Below are 24,041 nucleotides of genomic sequence, written 5' to 3' on the forward strand. Positions count from 1 at the left end.
AGGGGGTTCATCTGCAAAAACTAATGAAAAACTAAACAACGGTATTCGGTACTCGGTATTCGGCCAAGCATTTAATTTTATTCGGCTTCGGCTTTGACCACAAATTTTCATTTCGGTGCATCCTTAGCGGTTTCCTGTTGAAAAGTGAGAGACTCATGGACAGCTCTCTCTGACAGAGACAGCAAACTAGCTTGACGATGTGGCCAAATGCAAGTATGAGGCCAGATGTATTAAACTGTGGACTTTGAACCAATGACGAAGGAGAAATCTGGACCCCACTGGCTTAAATCACTGAAATCAACAGGCCTGTATTTGGGACAGGCCTTTAATTTCTTTCACACAAAACTGTTGCTCAGCAAAGATCTGAAAATTCAATCAAAATGTTTATTTAAACCAGTATGAATACTAGTTGTTAAAAAATTAGGCTTCAGATAATACATCAATTATGAGTCATTCATTTGATCTAGCTTCAACAGAGAACACATCGGAGAGAGTGTGAGTTACGGCACCCAGCATACCGACACAACACCACTTTATCCTGTTAAAACAATACTCACAACTTGGATTAATTTTTATGAAAAACCCTTTTGATTCTTTTGATCTGTACGGACTAAAGGCATATGAATAACTTCCAGGATAATCGAGGAATGGACACATAATTTGAGGTAGCCAACAACCTGGTTTTAAACATCCAAAGAACCTCTATAAAAAAAACGTAGAGTAGACAACATAGTTGTAGTCTATCCACTGAGGAAACAGCATGATGTGGTTGAAAACTCTGGAAAAAAAAGCTAGTAAGTGGACTCTGAGTTATTATTATTTTTGGTCAAACTGTGTTTTCTTCCAGTGGTTTTATGATTTTATTTCATTATTTCACATGGAAACCTTCTGCATTTCAATCAGTTGTTTTGTTAGATTTACCTTTGCTAATCTGTGTCCTGCCATGTTCTTTAATTTTTCATTTGCAAGACGTGCTTCATCACAATTTGACATTAATTGATACCTTGCTGCGTGTCTCTCTTCAGGAGTAACAGATGATGTGGTCATCAGTGATTCAATGGACACAGGACATAAAGGAGATATGGCTAATTGGTGAGTGAAAAAAACAATGGTATTTTGACTGAAAGGTTTCTGTCTGTGACTCATTTATTTCCACTGGTGTTGTTTTCTTTCAGCATCTACAGCTCTCTAAAATGCCGCGTCTGCTGCTGTTCTGTGGGGAAAGTTATTCATTCAGCCCCGTCGCGTTTGGCCGCGGTTCGCTCCATGTTTCTCCTCTACAAAGCAAACATCAGTTGGTAAGCTCTGCTGCATCCGTGAGCACACAAACATATTGACTCCTTGTGTACAAGTTTACTGCTGTCTGGAGAGGCTGGAATAAACAAGTGACTTATGAGTGTTGTCCACTGCATGAATTGCTTTTGTAAAGCTCAGGGTTACAGATGAAACACAGCCAAATTCACATTTTGTACACAGCATGTAAGTGACTGGTTCATTTTATGGTATGAAAAGCTTTTAGGCTACATCAATGGATTCTTCACAAATCCCTTTTTCTATTTGTCTCTGCAGTTACATCCTCAACCGCAGCTCAATGGTGAAAGCATCCACACTCACATTTGATATGAAGCCCCTCAGAGACAACATGAATAAGGTGAGACAACCAGATATAATTGTGTTCTTTCTGACCATTATGTACCTGTCCACTCAACTGTCGTACATCATACTCACATAATAATCTCATAATGAGGGTACGATCTGTTCTGTGGTGACATAATAAGCACTTACTTGAATCTGTCCGAGGAGCTGTTAAAACAGGTGATTAAATCTGAAGGTTCAGCCTCAGTGTGATGAGTAAATCATTATTCCATTAAATCTTGATCCCTTTGAATCTGTACTTCTAGATGTTCCCTAAATGTGTAAATGTTAAAGTTTGACAAGGGACACAGGATTAAAGGATGCTTGGGCCCAAAACAAATTCCTTTTACTGAATTAAAAATCTCTTTGTTTCTTTACGCTGCAGGTGAGACAGAAGTTTGAGGCCCAGTTGGATCACATGTCACGCACTAAGAACAGACTGGTCGACAGGAGCGTCACCAGCAAATTGGTCAAGTAGTGTGCACAGGCAATCTCGACTGTACAGAGAGAACTGTGTGTTCTCTAATGTGTCCTCCAATCCCTCTTGTAGACTTGTTTGTCTTGTAAGGTTTTTTTTCTGTGTTTTGTGTTTCCATTAAACATTTTTCGATGATGTAGGCACCGCTCTCCTGGTCTTATTTAATAGCTTTGATCAATCTCTGCAGATGTGTTGTGGACGTCATGGTGCAGTGAAAACACACTGCTCCTGGCTGGTTTGTAAATTGAATTTTGGGACTGCATTTCCACTAACATATTTTGGACTGACATGATGAATTTTCTTCAAAGAATACATTGCAGCGTAGATCTATGAGTCAAGAATAAGTTGGGTGCCAGGCAGGAGAATAAGCACAATCACTGTCATTTTTACAAAAATATCAGTTTCAAATCATCATTTAATTCTTCAATTAAACCTTCTTCAATTAAGGTTAATAATTTAACAAGATTTCACACACCAATATTCTATTAATAAAAGAATAATAATAAATTCCAGAGACCAATACTAGTCCAAAAACTGAAATTTAAAAAGGTCCTTTAAATAAATCAATCCAATAAAATAAACATGTGTGCTGTTTGAAATAGGAAAGTGTCAAAGACTTGTCACCTCTACGCTGTACACAGGGTTCCTACGCAAGTGTGGAAAGTATGGAAAAGTATGGAAATAAATTTCCAGACTATTACCACTGTTCTAAAAGACTTTTTTCTAAAATAGAAAATTAGGTATTTCCAAAAATAATTTAATCAATCCGGATCGTGTTTTATGCCGGGCCAAGCACAGTTTGTGTGAGAGGAAACGTCTCAGAAAACATACCGCCCCTTTTACCTGATTGTCCAGTCCGCTGCCCCATGACCCTCCTCCAGCCCCCAAGGTATCAAGTTTCACTCCAACACTGCACCTTCGACAAGAAGACGAGTTTCACGTGGTTCACAATGGGTAGATGCAAGTTTTTGTATGGATGGCTTGACAATACCATATATAAATACTGGTTGGCCAAGGATGCCCAATTCACGCACAAAGCTAGATGCAAGCTTTGTGTGAAATCGTTTGACATCGCCAACATGGGGGACAAGGCGATTCTGAGCCACATGAAAGGAAAAAAAACAGACGTCTCATTACTGCATCGCTTGCACTGAGAGTCCCAACCTTTTTGCCTCAGCCCAAACATTGAACTTACCTGAGTTTTTATTTGCATGCCATTATGGTACTTGGCTACAATCGCCTATTAAGAATAATTAAATATGATGTGAAATATGATACACTGATATATTTACTCAGATGGCGCATATTCTCTGGGGAAAAAAAACCCGTCTGAAAGTCTGGAAATTAGGGTATGGAAAAGTATGGAATTTTGAAATTCCAAATGTGTAGGAACCCTGTGTACACCTGCAGAGGAGGAAATGGTGGAAACGCAAAGAGGTAGGAGGAATAACACAGCATGACAGTGAGTAAATGAAATGCTACAGATAAATTGTGCAGGAATATTTGTGATTGATCTCATTAGGACTACACACACATTTCCCACTTAACGCTTTTAACGCCAGAAATAAAACGATCACAACACTAAAATGCTTAGAAGACTGGAAAAATGCAACAGTGCAGCAGTGATGACTTCACTTCCACTGGGTGTCCTCACACCTTACAACCAATCACATCTGTTAAAAGAAAGTCTCATACCTAGCAACACCTCCTCACTAAGGTTAAAATTTCTCTCTCGCTTGCTCAGAGTTGCTGAGAAATTTACTAAATCGCTCCTAAGCTAGGACTCCTTACTGAAATGTTTTTACTGAACACTCTCAGAGAGCTCCTAAATTAGCTCGAAATATTTTAGTAAGGAGTCCCAGCTTAGGAGTGATTTAGGAAAGTTCTCAGAGCAGCTCTGAGCAAGGAAGGGACAGAAACGTTTACTTTACTGAGGAGGTGTGGTCGACCTCGTTGCTAGGTGTGAGGCTTGATTTTAACAGATGTGATTGGTTGTCACAGACACACCCTTGTGTGAGCCTGCAAGGTGTGGACACCCAGTGGAAATGCAATGAATTGCTGACTGTGAAAGTGTTGTCATTGTTAGTGTCATCACTCTGCTGATGGAAGGTTGAGACAGACTCAAGTCATCTCTGCTGCATGTTTCCAGTTTTCCAAATATCTCAGTGTTGTGATCATTTTATTTCTGGTGTTACAGCATTAGGTGGGAAATGTGTGCGTATCCCTAATGAGATCAACCACACATATTATCCCTGCATTCCTTCCTATTATTGATTTACTCACATCCTGTATTTGGAGAATATTTTTCCATTCTCTTTGTCTATCAACCATTGTCTCCTCTGATTAAGAAACTCTTTAGCCTCTTAAAAGTCTTCCTCCCTGCTCTCAACAGTTTTCACTTTGGGAGCTTTTTTAAGGGCTAGGACACTTGGTGAATAACTTATCTTTAAAAAGGACCTAGTCTGAACTTTAAGGGGAAATTCTAAGAAAACATCATTATTCTAAGAATTTCATCACTAGGAGCAACTCTTAGTGTTCAGAAGCTTTGTGAATACGGCCCCTGAACTATTCTTAAAGGCTAAAAATACAGTGGAAAGAATTTTTGAGCCCTGTTGGTGTCGAGGGTCTAAGAATAACAATAAAGTCACTCTATTTTTCATTTAATAATTTCCTCACTTGGGTGTTAGCGAAGCCTTTTGGTCTACTGCAAACATGTACATTATGTCATTCATTCCATAACAGCACTTAAACAGTAAAAGTAAACATCAACACGCAGCCATCCAATTGGCACCATGCTGCATTTTATTGCTCAATTTCTGATACAGATTCTTTTTTTTTTTATCTTTAGTTAATACAAAACCAGACAAGAGGCTCACACGTAATAAGCATGCCCATTTCCTCCCTCTGGAGTGCATAGTTTCTACACAGTCCACCTCCTCAGTGGAAAAGTTGATCAACAAAGTAATGTCATTAATCATTTAACCTAAGCTTTTGTTATTTTTTTTTTTATCATGGGAACAAAGGCTGATCAGTGTTTTTCAGCTGCACTGTGGCCGCACTGCCACGGTCATGTTTGACACAACAGAGTGAGAGCAGGAAACACTTAAAACTACTCTCCGTTACTTTATTTTTTGGTGCAGTTTAGTCCGTAAAAATCACAAGTGGTGATCGAAGCTACTCCGACATGCTCGCTGTTGTGTCAAACAGCCGTCCCCAGGTTGTCACCTTTGTCACAGAACATCTGATATGAACGTTTCAAGAGCCTAATTACACTCATTCACATTACAAAGTTGGATTATTGCATGCAATACAAATCATTCGTTATTCTGCTAAGTCATGCATATTTTTTAAACCCATATATTCATGTTGCTAGACGCCTACTTGCTTATAAATTGTGATTATAAATCCCCACGAAGAGCATTACAGGGTTTTTAGAACACAGTATTCAAGACAGGATGGTGATGATGACAGTGCAAGTCAGTACATAGAGAGAAAGTGCTTTTCAAACAAGTGTCAAGTTCATTCAGTAAGTCCTTTGCAGCCACAGAGTTACTGAAAGTCTAGATTTCTAAAAGGAAGGGGCGGGTTTTTGTGGATGTAAAAATGCTACAAGAATTGTAAAGCATCTCTCATGTACCTATACGTTTATTGTTTTGGTGTTGAATACAAGAATACAAGGCAGGGAAAAATATAACTATTTGCTTTAATTTGTCTGTGTAATACCACGATGCTACTGTTCTCGCGTATACTTTGTTCTACAGGAAGTATCCCAAACCTTCATTAAGTGATACTGTATTCTAAAGCCAAATATTAAGCCACTCCCCAAACAAAAAGTGACTAATAGACAGCTACTGTAAGCATAAAGGAGAGAGGGGAGGAATTCTTTCCACATGACATTACAGACTCCTTTTAACACTTACACCCTGGCACTAAACTCATGCATTATTGTAGGTTATTGCTTCTAAAACTATAATCAAATACAATTTTATGGATTAAAATATCTCGCTCTGAATCCCAAAACTATGAGGTATTATGTACAATACAATGTCATGGTGAGATCTTAATTCTAGGACTAAAACGCTACGTCGGATCCCCACCAATTATACCCAAATCTAAGATTAAAGCGCTACTCTTAATAGAACGTTTCTCTAAAGGTTTTTATCTTTGTCACAACTGAGACACGTTTTTCAGGAGCTTTTTGGCTGTTGCATAATGACTTCCTAATTCTTTTGCTGCTTGAGAGTGCATGAATACGATTTAGGCAGCTCAGTCACCAGAGGAAAATGTTGGCATTGTGAGTTTCTGCAGACCACAAAGACGTAATATTTGCACGCTTCATATGAACCACATAATTGTTTCTAAAGTGATGTAATATATAAGCCGATGTTACAGAAATGTCACTGACCAACAGTCTATCATTCTTTGAGGGGCAAGAAGCAGACGTCCCAGTTTCCTCTGCTGCCTTGTGCTGCATTTATGTGGTGTCAGGATAATTTGTTGTTTCAACATTACAATTTAAAGCTCATGACCAAACTGAAGTCAAAAGAGCGACCATCCAGGTGAACGTGAATGCACCATTGCCCTTGGCTCGTGGAGGTCTTGACTTAAGCATGATTTGATTGCTTCTTGTTCACTCATCATAGCATGTAGTGTGACAACAGCAAGTGGGAAAAGTCAGGGATTCATGAGCACTTGCATGTTCGACAGACTGACTCGTTACATATCGGACACTAAAAAGAGTCGTTCAAAAAGATTCATTCGTTCATTTTTGCCCGTCACTACAGCAGACCTCTGTTCGAGACCAACATGCACAAAAAAAAAACGTTTGTGTTTTAGCTAGGGAAGCACAATATTGGATTTCTTTGCCGATATCTGATATGCCAATATTTACTTTTGCCGATAACTGATACAGATATCGATATATCCACTTTTTTCCCCACCTAATTTTAGTGATCATCAAGTCTCTTCTGTAGTGGAATTAACATCATATTATACATGCATACTCTTATCATGATGGCCCACCAGCAGATGGAGACATGAAATATAATATTTTTCAATGTACGTAATATTCATTCATTGTGCAAAATAAGAAAAAGCATGTTGGCCGATTCCAACAGTTCATCTTAAATACCGGCCAATAGCAATGACATGCCGATATTATCGTACATCTCTAGTTTGAGCGGCTATTTAGGCTCCAAACGTGGGTGTTTTGGAGCAACTCTTTGTGGGATAGTGTCACGAACAAGCAGTTGTTTTTCATCGAGACATCGCTGCTTTTCCTGCCGGGATTGTGCCCCGAAAACCGGGTATTTTAAGCTAACACACGATCTTGTCCTAACCATAACCAAGTGGTTTTCGTGCCTAAACCTAACGATACTTTAATCACAGCGTTGTTGCACTGTAAACACGTGGAATGCAGAAACATATAACACCAACTTTTTTTTTTTCTGGCAGCTGGGTTAATTTACGACATCTCTTAAGCGTTTGTTTTTTCAGACAAGAATCCTACAGCAGTTCAGTTAAAAAGCACTTACTTATATTGAGCATATGCGCCTAAATAAACTTGAATCAATACATATTAACTGCATAAACCCTGATTGTGTTTAATCGTATGTTTCTTATTCTACACCCAACACATGGAATAAAAAGGAGGTCTTGTATTAGTCTAAGATTTTAGGGCAAAGCTGTACCTAACCGTGGTGTGTTTAAAGGCGCAGTACGTCAATCTACCACCCTCTAATTTGACTAAAATGGTTTTCTGCAGTTTTTGAGCTCCAGCTTAGTCTAGAAACTGATTTCACTATTCTTCATGAAGCAAGCATCACTACTGGTCATGCATGGCTACTATAATGTTGGCACCGCAAAAGTCCCGCTAAATAAGCTAATGCGCATGAGTCTATACATATCTTAATGGAAGACATTGGTGATTTTGTTGCTTTCAAACAACTTGTCACTTGTTTATACAATATACAGTTTGGTCAACAACATGACAGTTAAGATCAAATATTGCACAAATCCCGGTAAATGTGATTTTTTTTTTCATCATATAAAAAATGAACCAAAAGAAAGTTGAAGAAATGAGACCAGGGTTTGAATCCAAGCTTGAATCAAAGGAGCTGCTACTTCAGCACTGGTATCTCTCCGCTTACTGGACACAGAGACGGCAGGTAGAGACGAAGCGTGATGTTTGATAAGCCAGGTTCACTTATTGTTAGGGACTGTTTTGGCTCGTGGCACAAAAGGAATCAAAAAGTCAATTGTGTCTCTACCTGCAGCGTGTTGAGAATGTCATGTTTGTACGTCTCTTATATGAGAGCTCATGTCAAGTGGGGGAGAGGACAAAATGAGAGCATATCCACGGAGAAAGACAACATAAAAGTATACTAAAGGAGGGGGAAGAAAGAAAAAATGAAGATAGTAAAAAGGGGAAAAAACGATTATCTTTAAATACTGTAAATCGGCAAATTTTTGGGATCTCAAGGACGATGTCACAAGGGGGAAATTGCCAATTCTGTCTTTACCTTCAATTTGGGAATAAACCTCCACAGAAAGAGAGCACCGAAATGCAAATTAGAGCATGACGTAAAAACACTTCCTTGTGACCGTCCTTTAGAGCAGATGCATAGGGGACCGCAGTCAAAACCTTTAAACTGAATAGTAAATGACGCATTGTGTGCTTCTGGGCTGCTCGGCCTTCTCCTATTCAAACCTAAATGAATCCAGGAACAACGTATAAAACTGCTGTGGCGCTTGACAACCATTATGCTACTTGTACTGATCATTCACTCCCTGTTGGACTTGTTATGGCGATGAGGTAGTGCACGAAACAAACGAAAAACACCCTATGAGTCTAATTTAATCACAGGCCTTGATCTTTGCTACAGTATCTTGTGTCTTTGCGTTCTTCCCGGGACACCGGAGCAGTTTGGTCATTATCAAACTGCTTTGATCTAATTACAGAGCGTACGGGGACTTTTTTTTCTACTTAATCAGGAGGCAGAAGTGACTACGTTTACATGCACTGAGACATGAAACTCCCCCCGACCTTACAGCCAACTTAGTGGCCGCAAAGCCGACGTTACGCTACATGTAGACGTAGTCAGAGTGTGCGTGATGGAAGTCAGACTAGTCCACAGCATTGGCAGATGCCCTGACTGATGATCATGCTGCAGAAACAGGCCAGGAGAGGGGGGTTGGTGTGGAGGAGAGAGAGCCAATGTCCCAGTAACAGCAGGAAGGAGGGCACCCATGTCCCAAAAGCCCAAAAGAGGTCATCTTCACAGTGACTCTTCGTCCTTTACCTCCACAAGTCTGGGTGGCTGTTGAAGTGATCCGTCGATGGTGTTGCTGGGGCTGATTTGAGGGGAGTTGTTCCTTCAGGCTGGGCTGCGGCTGGTGTCAGAACGGCATGGACTGGAAAACCCATCCTAGAGTTAAAAATAATCACGTTAATTTATTATTATATAGAGCAGCTATTTTTTAAGAGCAGCTGAAAGACAAGAGGACTATATTGATTACGCCATCCAGCATCTGCCTATTATTTGTCATTTTGTTTATAAAATGAACATCAACATTCATCCAACCAACTGTCCACAACATGGACTCATTATGAAAACATCTGCCCCTGGGCACAGATATGCTAAAGGCCCCACAACCTCTCCTACACGAGCCAGACTTCAGCCCCTTTTACACTTCCTGTTCGAGGCGGGAATGTCACACCGTTTTTCCACCTCATCGTTCTATGTAAAAGGTAAAATTGTGGAATGGGGGGGACCGAGTTGTGTTGCATGTCAGCTGGCCATGGAGGTAGTAACAGCCAGCAGGACAGGACCACAGAGGGGGCGTATGTGATGTTTTGACAAGGTGTTCAGTATGCAACCTACTGGTGGGAGATTTTATAAGCAGCAGTAGCAGTTAGCAGCTAACACAAAGAAGAAGAACAGCAGCCAAAAAAGTCTGTAAATTGGGGAGACAATGAGGTCCAGGAGCCCCTTTCTGGAAGCAGAAGACTAGATCAGTCGCCATATAATCTGGAAGGTAAATGATTACTTTTGCCATGTTGTGCTATTGTTATTGTTTATAAAACGCTGCCAACGCAGGTTATATGTCACACTAGAGGCTGCTTATGTTGTGTAACATGTCGTTGCCATTACGCTTCTTCTTTCAACAATTCTAAATTAAAACACGCACTGGAGCAGTATTGTGTTGCCGTTGCTTGGTTCTGTGTAAAAATCCAAAAGCAGCGCCAAGAAAGGACATCGTAATGGCCCTATAGCGCGATCTCTGTGTAAACAGGGCTCCAGACTTAGTAATTTTGTGTCTTTTTTTGGTCATTTTGTATCTGTTAGTGGTAGTTTTGTGTCTCTATGTGGGTGTTTTGTGTCTCTTGGAGGTAATTTTGTGTCTTTTTCGGTTGTTTCGTGTCTCTATGTGGGTGTTTTGCGCCTCTTTGAAGTAATTTGGTGTCTTTTTTGATCATTTTGTGTCTTAGTGGTAGTTTTGCATCCCTTTTCTAGCCGTTTTGTGTCTCTTTCAGGTAATTTTGTACCTTTTTGGTAATTTTGTGTCTCTTAGTAGTAGTTTTGCATCTCTTTGTAGGCATTTTGCATATTTTGGTGGTCTTTTTGGTCGTTTTCTGTCTCTTAGTGGTAGTTTTGTGTGTCTTTGTAGACATTTTGTGTCTCTGACGTAATTTTGTGTCATTTTAAGTCATTTTGTGTCTTTTAGTGGTAGTTTCGCTTCGACTTTGTAATCATTTTGAGTCTGTTTGGGGTAATTTTTTTTGTCCTTTTTTGTCATTTTGTGTCTCTTTGAAGTCATTTTGTGTTTTTTTTCTTTGGTCATTTTCTGTCTCTTACAGGTAATTCTATGTTTTTTGGGGTAATTTTATGTCTCTTAGTGGCAGTCTTGCCCCTTTAGCCTGTTCCTTTGAGTCTCTTTGTAGATCTTTTTGTCTTTATTTAGTCCTTTTGCATCTCTTTGACGTAATTTAGTGTCTTTTTCAGTCATTTGTCTCTTGGTGGTAGTTTCGTGTCTCTTTATAGTCATTTCATGTCTCATTGTGGTTGTTTTGCCCCTATTGACAGTTATTTTGTGTCTCTTTGCTGTTCCTTTGAATCTTTTTGTGGTCTCTCTGTGTCTCTCCCTGGCCAGTATGCATTAATTAAAGTGACATTTTGCAGGTGAAGACCAGGGAGGGCCATTTAACACTTTGTGCTCCTGGGCCTGTGCCCGCTAGGCCTGTTCAAGTAATCCATCCATGTCCATTACAAAAAAAAGATAGTAAGTTCACAGTATTTTAAACAGTAAATATTAACATTGATGAACCTGAGACTTGGAGCTCTTTTGTATTTTTGCTTGGAAAAAAACCCAGACAACTTGTCAGTTATTAGTTGTTGTACATGTCAATCAACAATTGAATGTATCTAACGTTACTAACTAACTCTAATTTAGACAAAGACTTAAAATGTAAATGACTTATAAACACATAACAAAGAATAAAGAGACATTGATTGATAATTGGCCAATGAGTCCACTGAAGTCCTCTGATATCCAGCTAAGACAGTTGTCTGATTTTATAGTTATTGATTTTAGTGTCTAAAAATCACTGGAAAAGCTGAATTTAATGTAAGAGTGAATTCCCCCTTTTAAGTGCATTTCCAATTCCCCACATGAATAAAATGAGCAGAAAAATTACAGTTAAAGCTGACACACAGGTCTGGCATGGTTGCAAATGACTGACCTTGGTGTGAGCGCTGGTCCGAGATGGTGCAGAGGTATTTTCACCGGGGTTCGAGCTGCTGCAGCTCACAATGGTAAACAAAAGCCAGGGGGGTTTCTTCCTCTACGGTGACACATTTCTCCCAAACTGGACGTACGCCGGGTTTCCTCTCTGGAGTGTGGCCGCGCTTGGTGAAGACACGGTAAGAGAAGAATAAACCGACAAACCGGCCCGCCGGGCCCCCCTTTCCTCCCTCCGTTACACCCCGGAGAGGAGAAGGTCCTCTCGTCCCCGTCTCCGCACACCCTCCGCTCTACGCCATTTTCGCTCTGTTACTACGAGCCAACGGAAGAGCGCGACGATTGTGCCGGAGACCTGTCAATCAAAATGGAAGCCCGCCCCGGAAGTACCTCTTCTTCTTCTCTCCTGACCGTTATCAATCAGCTTTGTGGTGCGTTTACTGCCGCTAGGTGAACACAAACGTCACCAAAATGAGCAAAAATTAATTGATTAATGAGGTTGTGCTGTAGGATAGTGTGTAGGTATTCACAATACATGTACTTAAGCATTAAAAACACAAATAATAAAGAACAAAACTCTGGTACAAGTGAGAATAGATGGTGTTGATGTAGAAAGAGTATATGAAAATACATTTCTAGGTGGGATTTTAAACCACAAAATCTCTTGGTAACCCCATATAAAACATGTGAAAGCTCAAGTGGCTCTCTGTGGTTTTGACAAACAAATGTATGGAAATGAGTAACTGTTTTTGAACATTTTAATTTTATCGTTTTAGCCATGAATTGATTCTTACATTTTCTAAATGTATAAATGTGTGGCCTATACACTTAATTAAAAAAAAAAAAAAAAAAAGTTTCAACAGCTTGCCAACTATGTGCGTCATACATCTACGGCCTGGCGCCTTTGCTTAAAATTTGCCAATTTTCAATAGTAATGGCTAGCCTTGAGTCTCCTTAGTGAGGCTAACTACTGAGTCCAAATCCAAAATAAGAAACCATCTCAGAGGAAATAGAGATTTTGATAATGAGCGGCCATAATGATTACTGCCAGCTGCAACCCTATTTTAACACATTAGACACATTTTATAAACTTTCATAAATCATAGCTACATATCTTTTTGCATCAGGTTTGGGCATCAGTTTGCATTTGTATGTTTCCAGTCTTTATAGTGCAAGCTGTCTCTCTTACGCTCAACATAAGTGTCCGTACAGTCTAAGTACTAAAATAAAACCAGAATAAAATGTAAATGAACAAGACAACGCACGCATGGCACTTAGTTTATTCAAATCAAATTCATGAATCACCTTGATAATACCTAGACCAACGTCACATTACATGTGAATCATATCTGATTGGTAATCACATAATGATTAATAAGTTGTATTTCCTGCTCTCAACTGCTGGAGGGTGTCCTTGTAATGATTTAACTCACTCACATTAAACATTAAAGGGTCAGACATTTTGCAATATTCATGATCACGAGCCTGTACAGAAAATATATTTTGAATGCATTTGATTCTCTTTAGCATCTGGAAATAAATTGCCAGACAAATATTGAGCAGTGCATACGTCAACCAACAATTTTGATTGACGTATGACAAGACTGATTATATAAATATGGGTTTACCTGTTCTAAATCTATAAACTAACTAGTCCACAGGGGCTTTATTAAGACTCAATCAGGGGGACACTTTTAAAAGCTAAATCCTATTGATACCATTCTGCAAATCTACTAAAACTTGTGCGAGGGAAGACACACGTACTAAGCAAGAGATATCAGCATTTTGCGTGAAATCCTAATTTTTGCCACCACAGTTTTTAGCTATGATGAATAAGCAGTTTAAATATCACATTATCCACATGTTGAATCAGCAGTGGCTCCAACAGGCCCCTCGTTGTTACCAGGGTCAAACTTGCTTTGGTTGAAGTCCAACAACTTAAACAGGTAATCACAATCTATTGGCAGTAGCTAGGTTAACCCATATGAAAAAATACACACAAACATGGCCGTAGGTTCCAGTTTACTGTTGAGATAATAAGTTACAAAGGGGGGAACCACAGCCATGGCACTTCAGTGAGTAAAACACAAAAATCTGTGGAGCAGGTCCTGCTTTGCTTCAAGGGACAAACTTCGAGCCGGCTGGTCTGACTTGCTCTGCCACAAGTCGAAAAAAAAAGGAGTCATAAGATCCTGTTAGCATTAAAAACACTGTCTGTTTTGGAGTGGAATCACATCCGACACGTTTCGCTTTGAACTACTGCATATTTATACCGACACCGACGCAACATGTGCTACCTATCCATGGAACAGCAAGAGTAAACTTACTCACTGCAATAGCAAAAAGCTTCATCGTACCGTGCTCTGAAATCATTTTTCATGTGAAAAGTGGAACAGCAGTGGTACGAACTGTGACCCTCTGAAAGTTGTCTAATAAATAATGTTCCATTACTGGGAAAAAAAATACATAGTGACATTGCATAAAACAACCCAAGGCACGCAACTTTTCCCTTTGTTTACAGAGCAGTGCGGAGGCAGAAACTCCAGGTCTATGACATGATCTACCTAATGCTTGGTCTGACTGCGTGTAGTACTCGTAGTGTGGGGCCACAGCAGCCTGCGGAGAAGCTGGATGAGGTTGTATTCTGACATCAACTGACATGTTGAAGCTCTACCCAAAATTAAAAAGGAAAAAAAAAAAGAAAAAGATAATTTAGTGTAGGAATCGGATGCTCATTTTCTGTTCCACGTCCACCTTCTCCAACACCTGAGGAAACAATCGAAAGAAAACAAGTTTAGATGCTAAATAAAATTTCAGTGTTGTGTTTCTGTAAAGCCCAGTTCAGACCAAAGATTTGTGACGAAACCATGAATCAGGCAACTACTTGCAATGCGCCGCTCTCAATAAGCATCAGCACACACAGTGAGCAGCAGCAGTGACCCACCGGCACAATCCAAGGATGGAAACAGAGGGCTCGGCCAGAAAAAACGCCGTCTGCGGTCATTTTGACGTGACTTCACCACAAGCTGACTGGCTGTTGAAATAGGCGACTGGCCTTACATTCTAAAACCAGCTGAGTTGCAGGTGACACCATCGGCCAGCTTGACCTCACACAGCTGCAACTTTTCTCTGCAACGTCTAAAACAGTTTCATCTCGTAGCGAATCACTGGTCTGAACTGGGCTTAATGTGTAACACACAAAGTCAGATTTAAGGAAGTTTGCCTCTGTCAGTCGGCTTTTTTTTTTTTTGGACAAACTTTCTCATTCTACAGCTAAACAGTACACTAAAAATGTATTAGGAAACATTTGAGGTGAGAAACAGGCAATGCAGTAACAGAATCTTGATTCAGATTTGATCAGTGCTGCCCAGTCTGACCACAGTTCATGAGCAGTGACTGACACAAGTGACAGCTGTGTTAGTCTCCTCAGCTCTGATTGGTTATTTTTGTTCACATGCAGCAGATACTAGCAAATGCCATTAGAAGCACTATGAGGAGGAGGAACCTGATTTTCACAGACTGTCTCGTGCACTCTCATTCAGCAAATATGACAAAAGGTTCTTTGTGTAAAAGTAACTGTCTACAGCTTTAAACACACACGAAAACATTTTAATTAGTTTGCAGTTATTCACACAAATTGAGAAACTGTGCTCAAAATAATGTAAACCAGGTTTAACCTAAAATAATTCATCCTTCGTATCTTTTGCTCTCAGAGTAACTAAAAAACGATACAAGTGCTATTTGTGCACAAACATCGCGCACTATGTAAAATGTGTCCTTGGACTTCTTTTTAATTCTGTGGCCAAGTGAAGTAGAAACATTTAGCATCAGAACATACGCAAGAAATTTGTATGAGTAATATCAGCCTTACGCCAAATGAATTTTCAAGCTATTGCACTGTCGCAGAGAAATCTCCAGTGCCAGAATAAAATCACCTCAGTTGATCTCTATCGTTTGGTGTAAGATGGTGATAAACTCAGTGTGAGCTGTCTGAAGTCTTTTCTTTTTCTTGGCTTGACGTTGGGATAAAATTAAAGATGTTTAATATTATCTTGAGTTTTTAGTCTCGACTCCTGCAAATACTGACTGTCAATGACGTGGACACTGTCAACATCCAATAGCTGTGCTCTCCAGCACCGAGCAAAAAGCAGAAAACTGGATACAGAGTAAACATGGAGGGGACTCCAGGGAGGCACAAGAATGTGAACAAGTTTCGATTCTCCTGTAGTGAGGAAAACAAAGACAAACTGGTGGAGTTGTGGAGTGAACAAGAGTCGGTTATAATTTGGCAGGTATCTGATCAACCAACTGGCCTTTTTTTAAATGAGAAATCTTAATTTTTGAAACAATTGGCCTCTCATTCCCACAGTCTCCTCCCACTGAAACAGTGCAGCGAACCAACAGAGGCTGGTAGCGAGTTATGGTGACAAATTCCAGAATATGACGCCTTTTATCATGTGTTTCTCGAGTGATGTGTTTTTGCAGACACACAAGGTTAATATGTTATATTTCTTAAAGGGAGTTTGGCGTAATATTTTCCACCAGGATGGGAAATAATCTCACAAGGAATTTAGTTGAAGTCTTGCAAATAGTGATCCTGTGACAAAAAAACTCTTCAGATGTGAGAGGATGTCAGACCTAAGTGTTTTAAAAGTATTTTCAAAGTCTTTTCAAAGTCTTATCATGTATGTTAGACTTGCCTTTATGAATTCATTGAAGGAAATGGAGTTATCTCCATTTGTGTCCGCCTCCTGAATGGTCCTGTCAGCGATGCTGCCGAGCTGTTCATCTGAAATGTTTACACCGACCATCATCCGTAACACCTGTAAATAATAAACAAAATGCCTCCATGGTTAATGAACACCAGCGTGAAACACTTCCTGTCAAAGATTAAATAATAGTCATGATGTTTGCCCAAACAGTACGGTGATGGCACAGCATGTATTTCAGCACCACACAAGATAATTTGCAGTTATTACAGTTAAATAGCGAGCACGCGGCGGCCTCGCTTCACTGCAGGAAATACATGATTAGAAATACAGCAGAGACGTGTTAACTGCAAAACAGGCAAACATACATTACTCTGAGCTGCATGTTTCAGGGTGTCAGAGGCTCGTGCCTCACATGAAGCAGCGACACACAAGTGTTTTGTGCAAAACAAGAGATCTGTCTGAGTCATTTAACCCCGAGCTTATAGCAATTACAGGTCACACAATGTCACTGAAACCGAGATGGCTTCACGGAGGGACAACAGATGACACGAAGGAGGCCAAAATACAGGATATCACACTGTCTGGGAAAAATCAACCTGTAGTTAAGGTGAGATATCACATCATTATCAGCACAAGGGCAAAGTCTTCTCATTGACAAGGAAATTGCCTCTCTGTGGAACATTTTGAAACAGATATTGCATAATAGCATTTGTTCCTTTGTTGAACAGGCTGGACAGCAAATATTTTCAAATGTTATTACAAGAGATTTCTATTGGACTGCTTTGAAATTAAATTATTCACCATCTGGCTGATTGAGTTATTGCGTGAACCTGTTGTTTCCACTAACTGTACCGTGACTCAGCCGCGTATTTACATGACAAACCGACCCACTCACCTGCAGCAGCTCATCCCGAGAGATTTTGTCATCTCTGTCCAGGTCATACAAACGGAAAGCAACTGGGAAAATAAAAGAAATATACAAGTCAAGACAGACGCAGTGAGTGAATGTACACAATACTGGTCACCACCTCCACCCAGGCACGCCCGTGTGACCGAGCTGTACACTCACAGAGCAGCTTGTTTGTCCTGCTGTTGAGTGGCTCGCTGGCAGCAGCGTTCTTGTTCTTCTCATTGTCCTCGATGGGTCTGAAGTGAGCCAAGGTGCGCATGAAGCCCCTGAAGTTTACCTGATCCTCTCTGAAAACCAGAGAAGGAGAAAAAAAGGACTTAGTACAATATGTGGCAGCTCAGATTACCTTTATACTCCACATAAACACTATCCGTGCGGGCAACACAATGAAAACTAGTCGTAACCTAACACCATTTTACAAAGTCAAACACTTTTCAAGCTCTCAAGTTGTTCTGACGCAAACAACCCAAACCCAGAGCAACAAGAACACGTCTATAAACCATTACGAGCAGCAGCTAAAATTAAATCGCCTACACATCGGACTTTTTGGGATTTTAATGATACATTTGAAAACATCTGGTTTTCAACTCTCAGACTGATAAAACAGCAAAACATCTGCAGAATGCGCAGAGACAACCTGCAGTGGTCAGTCCATTTTTTTCTGAACACAGAGCTGGCAGAGAAGACGGAGCGTCTCAAGTCTGCAGCCAGTCAGCCACAACTGAGAAGCCTGGTGGCCTCGTTCAGATTTGTGGTGGTGGTGACTCAAACCTATAATGCACACTCCTGCAAGAAATAACAAGCTCTCCAAACACAGCAGACCAATAACAGGGACGACTCACCCCTCGGGAAAGAACGCATTGATGATTCTGTCTCCCAGCGGATTGATGGCCAACTCCGGGATCCTCTGGAAATCTTCTCGGCTGCAGACACCAGGAGATACGACCAAAATTAAACTCCAACACAACATACTTTAACACATAAAATCAGTAGAGACAGTAGGACGTAGCCTATGTACATAGGGCGCCCACTCTACCAGGTGAGCTAGCCTATGCCCCAATTTACGACAGATCTTAAAGGAACAGTGTGTAGGATTTAGTCTGATCTAATGGCAAGGCAGCATGGTGGTGCAGTGGTTAGCACTGTCGCCTCACAGCACAAGGGTTCCCAGTTCTAATCCAGGGTGGGGGAGCCCTTCTGTGCGGAGTTTGCATAGCGTGGGTTTCCTCCAGGTGCTCCAGCTTCCTCCCACAGTCCAAAGACATGCAGGTTAAGTGGTGACTCTAAATTGCCCGTAGGTGTGAATATAAGTGTGAATGGTTGTCTGTCTCTATGTGTCAGCCCTGTGATAGTCTGGTGACCTGTCCAGGGTGAACCCTGCCTCTCAGCTGGGATAGGCTCCAGCCCCCCGTGACCCCTGACAGGATAAGCGGTTACTGAAAATGAATGAAGAACGGTGAAGATTGCAGACTGCAACCAGCTGAAACTTCTCCCATGTGCCAAGCGGGAACTCCTGGTTAGGATTCCTTCACCGTTCGTTGTTCAGGAGGTTTTTACTGGGAGCCAAATCTCCAAAACAAATGGTCTAGAAGATTTAAACTGGTAAAAACACTGAATAAAGCAGTTTCACGTTTAAAAAATTCGAGTTTTTCAAATGCTTTTGTCAGGGAGGGGCTGCTAACTATGACAGCTGAAGCAAAAAACAAATGGCCCTATCCAGAGACAGTATTTGGTTTGTCTATTCTGGGCTACTGTAGAAACATGGCGGACTCCATAGATGAGGACCTGCTCCCTATGTAGATATAAACGGCTCATTCTAAGGTAACATAAACACAAAAATTCTTATCTTCGCCAAAGAAAACATACTTCTTAAATATATATATATAAACCATTTCTGCTAATATACCCTCTGAAATCCTACACTGGACCTTTAAATTGTCAGTCACTGAAAAGATCCTTGTCCCATCAGGAGGACTGGAAGTTGTTCAGCTCAGATATGTGTGAAATCTCACTGTTGTGGCAACTAATGAAAGATAAGAATGTCACCTTGCTGAAAAATGAGAATGTACCTGACTGTGTGCTGTGACTGAAATCACCGGAGCAGAACCAAGAACTTGTTTTGTGTAAACACAACGACTTTCAAAAGGACGACTTCTCAGAATCAGTAGAGCTGTTCATTTTTTATTCTACCTTTCAGACATTGATCTGCCGATGACTGCTCGGCCTTAATGATTACCTGTTTCTTCACCTATTGCTTGTTTTGTCCAGACTTAGGATGGAGCGAGGAGTTAATCACAAACCACAAAAACGTCACACTGAGGTCTGAACTGAATACTTGAAATCTGCCCGAGCTCAGATGATAAGCCACATGAAAGATTTCATGATCAATCACAGTGAAACCGATCAGAGAATGAGTGACGCCTTGCTACACTTTGGCTGACCTTTCTTTTAATTACAATACAGGGGTGCTGCCCTGTTGACTGTTTATTCAAATAGTGCATTAACTGAATAGAAATTGTTTGACAGAACATTTTTAAACAGCAAGAGTAAAGTCTATTAAAACGCTCGAGCTGTTTAATTCAATTTAAATGATATTTTTCTTTCCGTTTATTTCTAGTGTTTGCCTGTAATTCTGTTACAGGAAAATTCTGTGTCAGCTGATGAATGCAAAAACATCTAAAAAGGGAGGAAACGGGCAAAGTCAGTATAAGGCAAGTGTATCCTGCAGGCAACTTCAATTACTGTAAAACCCCAATTAAAAGTCTAGTCCCAATTAAACACCCAGTCCCTTTTAGTAGCCCAGTGTGGCTACACATTTTGACAAATAAACGCCTGTCTGTCTAAAGTGGTGTTGTGTCAGTACGCAGGGTGCCGTCTCTCTGACACATTGTCTGTCGGAGCTACATCAAATGAATGATTCATAATTGATGTGTTATCTGAAGCCTAATTTTTAAACAAGTCACACTGCTTCAATTTGATTCTATTTCCAGATCTTTGCTGAGCATCAGTTCTGCGTGAAAGGAATTAAAGGCCTGTCCCAAATATAAGCTTGTTGTTTTCAGTTAGGCTCTCTTTTTAAGGCTCTTTGTGGTCTATCTCCCAGCTATACCGCCGATCTCTTAGGACCATACACTCCAGGACGTACTTTAAGGTCTTGTGTCTGTTCCAGAGGCCCAGCTGAAAGCTAAAGGGGACAAATGTTTGCTGTCAGGGCCCCGAGGCTCTGGAACAATCTGCCTGAGGAAATCAGGTCGGCAGAGTCAGTGGTCTTCTTGAAGTCCCTTCTTAAAACACACTTTTATTGAAGAGCCTTTCCTGATTTTACCTGAGTTTAAGTTCATTTAGACTGTCTTTTATTTCCTCAGGTTCTATACACTAAAGTGTTTTATCAGTTCTTTTAAAAGTTGTTGTTTTCATGTCTTATCTGTTTTAATTTTTGACATGTAAAGCACTTTGTAACCCTGTTTTAAAAAGCGCTTTATAAATACATTTTTGGATTTTAGCAAATAAATATAATATTCATGGCAGTTTTACAGTGATGACAATTTGCAAAGCTGTAAGTGTGAAAATTAATCCTTAATGCCTTCTTAACTTTTAACTTTAAAACACTACCCATACAAGCAAAACTTGTCTTTTAACTCTCCAATCTGTCCTCCATGATAAGAAACGTCCTGCTATATCAGTCTGTCACCTGCCAAATTGCTGTGAAATGAACAAAACATCAGCCTCAACATCTGGCTGGTGTTTAATGTGTTTATTCTCACAGTGGTGGTTATGATATTACCTACCTAAGGGTGCCGTTTTCTCCTTTATCCAGGCTGGTGAAGCGGCTGTACAGGCGAGTGATCTGACTGTGGGAGACTGAAGAGAGGAAACCAAAGAGGGGGAAGATATTACAACCAGATGAGCAGAAGATAACAGGTATTCAGTGCTTCAGGCCAAATAGCTTTTCACCTAAATACTGGACCTCACTACACAACCACAAGTCTTCTTCAGAGTTTAGATGTGTGCACTATTACCCAGTTAAACAGCCAAGAGATTAGACACAGCTGCAATAAGTCATGCAATATATTGTATTGGCGCAACTTCCTTTTAGTACGTGATTAAGGGATTTTACTGGATGTTAGGCTTTAAGTCACAGGCTAACTGCAGTGAGAGGCAACAGTAATGTATAGCACAGGAATTAGTCTGAACTTACAGCCGGTCTCCTTCTTTATTTCTTCAATCTCCTCTTCTCGCAGTAACGTGGACGCCCTGGATCCCATGATGAAATGTTAAAAGGTGTTATAAACGAGTGGACCAGCTAGCAGTCTTGCGCAACCTACCCAGCTGTGGAAGAACCTCAATCCGGATTTATGTTAAAGTTAGCAAACAAGCTAACTCAGCGAGCTAAACCTGCTTTACCGGTGAAAGCAGCCGGGGGATAACAAGGCTGTCACAGCTAACAGGGGTTTAGTCCAGGCAGCTGTTCCTGTCCTGAGAGTGATGTGTCTCGGCCAGTAGTCCGTTTGCTAGTAAAGCTTTTCTATGTTCTGTCGTGCTTTCATGGTCCTAAGACGAGTTTCGGCCAAATTACCTTCCTGTTTCACGGGGTGGGAGGGCAGGTCCTGAAAAAAAGGCCGCCTCCCTCTGAGGACGGCTGACACGGATTTAGGCAGCAACGTTTCTTGCCTGCTTAAAATTCGAAGCTAAAGTCTTGTATATAACTATTCTTCGATTTAAACCAGCACATTATCGCTCTAACACATTAATAAAACTAAAATTAACAGTTGAAAATTAAACTAGCAAGTGTTATTTTAAAAATTCACAGATTTTCGTCAGTCAAGCTAAAGACAAGCTAGCTACGGAGGTGGCACCATCCTGCTGGGGTCACAATCACACTCGTAACAGTCGGTCAGCTGCTGAGGTCAGATGCTGTAGAAAATTCCAATATTATATATATATAATCTCCGTATATAGAGCTAAATTCATGATAATATGTAACAATTAAAACACAAGTACAAGTAGCACTGACAATTAAAGATTGTATTAAAGACATATTTTAAAAAATACCCTGCTTTTGAATAATAATTTGTGTTTACTTTTACTACTTAAAAGGTTGAATCAAAATGTTAAAATTACTTTTAATTCTTCTCATTAATTAAAAAAAAAAAACTATGAAGGTGACAGTAATTTAATCAGGCTCAAACATCCTTCACTATATATGAGCAAAATACATTTTTGAGTTGAGATGGAATAATTTCTAACAATTAATCATCGCATTTAATGATAAAAACACGATTACAAATAGCATTAACAATTAAACATCCAATTAAAGAAATTTAAAGAGAAAAAAAAGCTCTGCTTTGAATAATAATTTTTGTTTTCCCCACTTTGTTTTACTTCTTCTCATTAATTAAAAAAAACTATGAAGAAACTATGAACTATAATTTAAATTAACTATGAAGGTCAAAGTAATTTAATTAGGCTCAAACACAATTAACTATATATGAGCAAAACACATTTTTTAAGTGGAGTTGGAATAGTATCTAACAATTTATTATGGCATTTAATGATAAAACACAATAACAAACAACATTTATAATTAAAAATCCCTTCAAAGACATATTTTTAAAAAACACTCTGCTTTGAATAATAATTTGTGTGTTTCCCCCACCAAGAATCAAAAATCTTAAAATGACTTTTACTTCTTCTCATTAATAATAATAATAATAATAATAAACTATGAATGTGAAAGTAATTTAATTAGGCTCAAACATCCCTCACAACATATGAGTAAAGCACATTTTTTTGAGTGGAGCTGGAATAATATCTAACAATTAATAATCACATTTAATGATAAAACACAAATTGCACTGACAATTAAAAATCCTATTAAGAACACATTTTAAAAATACCTTGCTTTGAATAAATATTTGTGCCCCCACCCTGCCTTAAAAAACATGTAAAAAAAAAAAAAAAAATCTTACAATTCTTCTTCTTACTTCTTTCTATTAATTAAAAATTAATGGAAATTAAAAAAAATCTATGAATGTGTGAGTAATTAAATTAGGCTCAAACATCCTTCACTATGTATTAGCAAAACAAGCAAAACATTTTAAAATGACCCTGCTTCGAAAACATTTGTGTGCCTTTTCTCAACTTCTCATTAATTTAAAAAAAAAAAAAAAAAAAAATCCAAAACCTATGGTTGTGAAAATAATTTATGGTGAAGTAACTATAGGCATAAAACATTTTTGAATAAAGTTGGAATAATATCCAACAATTGCATTTAATAAATAAAAACATGATAAAAACATACTTTAAAAATATCCTGCTTTAGAAAATAGTGTTTTATTTTTTTCAAGAAAAGTTTAACTAGAAATCTTTAAATTACATTTATTCCTTCTCTTTAATAATAATAATAATAATAAAAAGTCAAAAACCTATGAATGTAAAAACTATTTGATTCAGCTCAGACCTCCATGTAAAGTAACTATAGGCAAAACACATTTTTTGAGTTGGACTTGATGAATAAATAATTCAAAAATTCAGAACAAACAGGGAAAAAATAGAACTTGCAGGA

At 39.4% G+C, this 24,041-nt stretch overlaps 2 protein-coding genes and 1 long non-coding RNA gene across 3 annotated transcripts in view; 1 reads left to right on the forward strand and 2 right to left on the reverse strand.

Annotated features, from left to right (window-relative positions):
* Nucleotides 1-2,249, forward strand: part of oip5 (opa interacting protein 5) — a 3,821-nt gene extending 1,572 nt beyond the window's left edge. Inside the window, exons 2-5 of the mRNA XM_050062921.1 lie at nucleotides 1,026-1,092; nucleotides 1,176-1,298; nucleotides 1,570-1,651; nucleotides 2,021-2,249. Coding sequence (XP_049918878.1) covers nucleotides 1,026-1,092; nucleotides 1,176-1,298; nucleotides 1,570-1,651; nucleotides 2,021-2,113 — 365 coding nt within the window. The 3' untranslated portion in view covers nucleotides 2,114-2,249. The remainder of the gene's footprint in view (nucleotides 1-1,025; nucleotides 1,093-1,175; nucleotides 1,299-1,569; nucleotides 1,652-2,020) is intronic.
* A 2,643-nt stretch (nucleotides 2,250-4,892) lies between these two features.
* Nucleotides 4,893-12,185, reverse strand: LOC126401567 (uncharacterized). The gene is made up of 2 exons (XR_007571087.1): nucleotides 11,856-12,185; nucleotides 4,893-9,540 (listed from the first exon to the last, which is right to left on the reverse strand). It is a non-coding gene; the product is annotated as an uncharacterized LOC126401567 (long non-coding RNA).
* A 931-nt stretch (nucleotides 12,186-13,116) lies between these two features.
* On the reverse strand, nucleotides 13,117-22,079 carry chp1 (calcineurin-like EF-hand protein 1). Its single transcript, XM_050062919.1, has 7 exons — nucleotides 21,675-22,079; nucleotides 21,265-21,337; nucleotides 18,319-18,399; nucleotides 17,636-17,763; nucleotides 17,462-17,523; nucleotides 16,555-16,677; nucleotides 13,117-14,620 (listed from the first exon to the last, which is right to left on the reverse strand). The coding sequence occupies exons 1-7, from the start codon at nucleotides 21,739-21,741 to the stop codon at nucleotides 14,567-14,569; spliced, it is 588 nt and encodes a 195-aa protein (XP_049918876.1). The 5' UTR covers nucleotides 21,742-22,079; the 3' UTR covers nucleotides 13,117-14,566.
* Between the last annotated feature and the right edge of the window lie 1,962 nt (nucleotides 22,080-24,041).

Source organism: Epinephelus moara, chromosome 14 (genome assembly GCF_006386435.1).
Source record: "Epinephelus moara isolate mb chromosome 14, YSFRI_EMoa_1.0, whole genome shotgun sequence".
NCBI lineage: Eukaryota > Metazoa > Chordata > Actinopteri > Perciformes > Serranidae > Epinephelus > Epinephelus moara.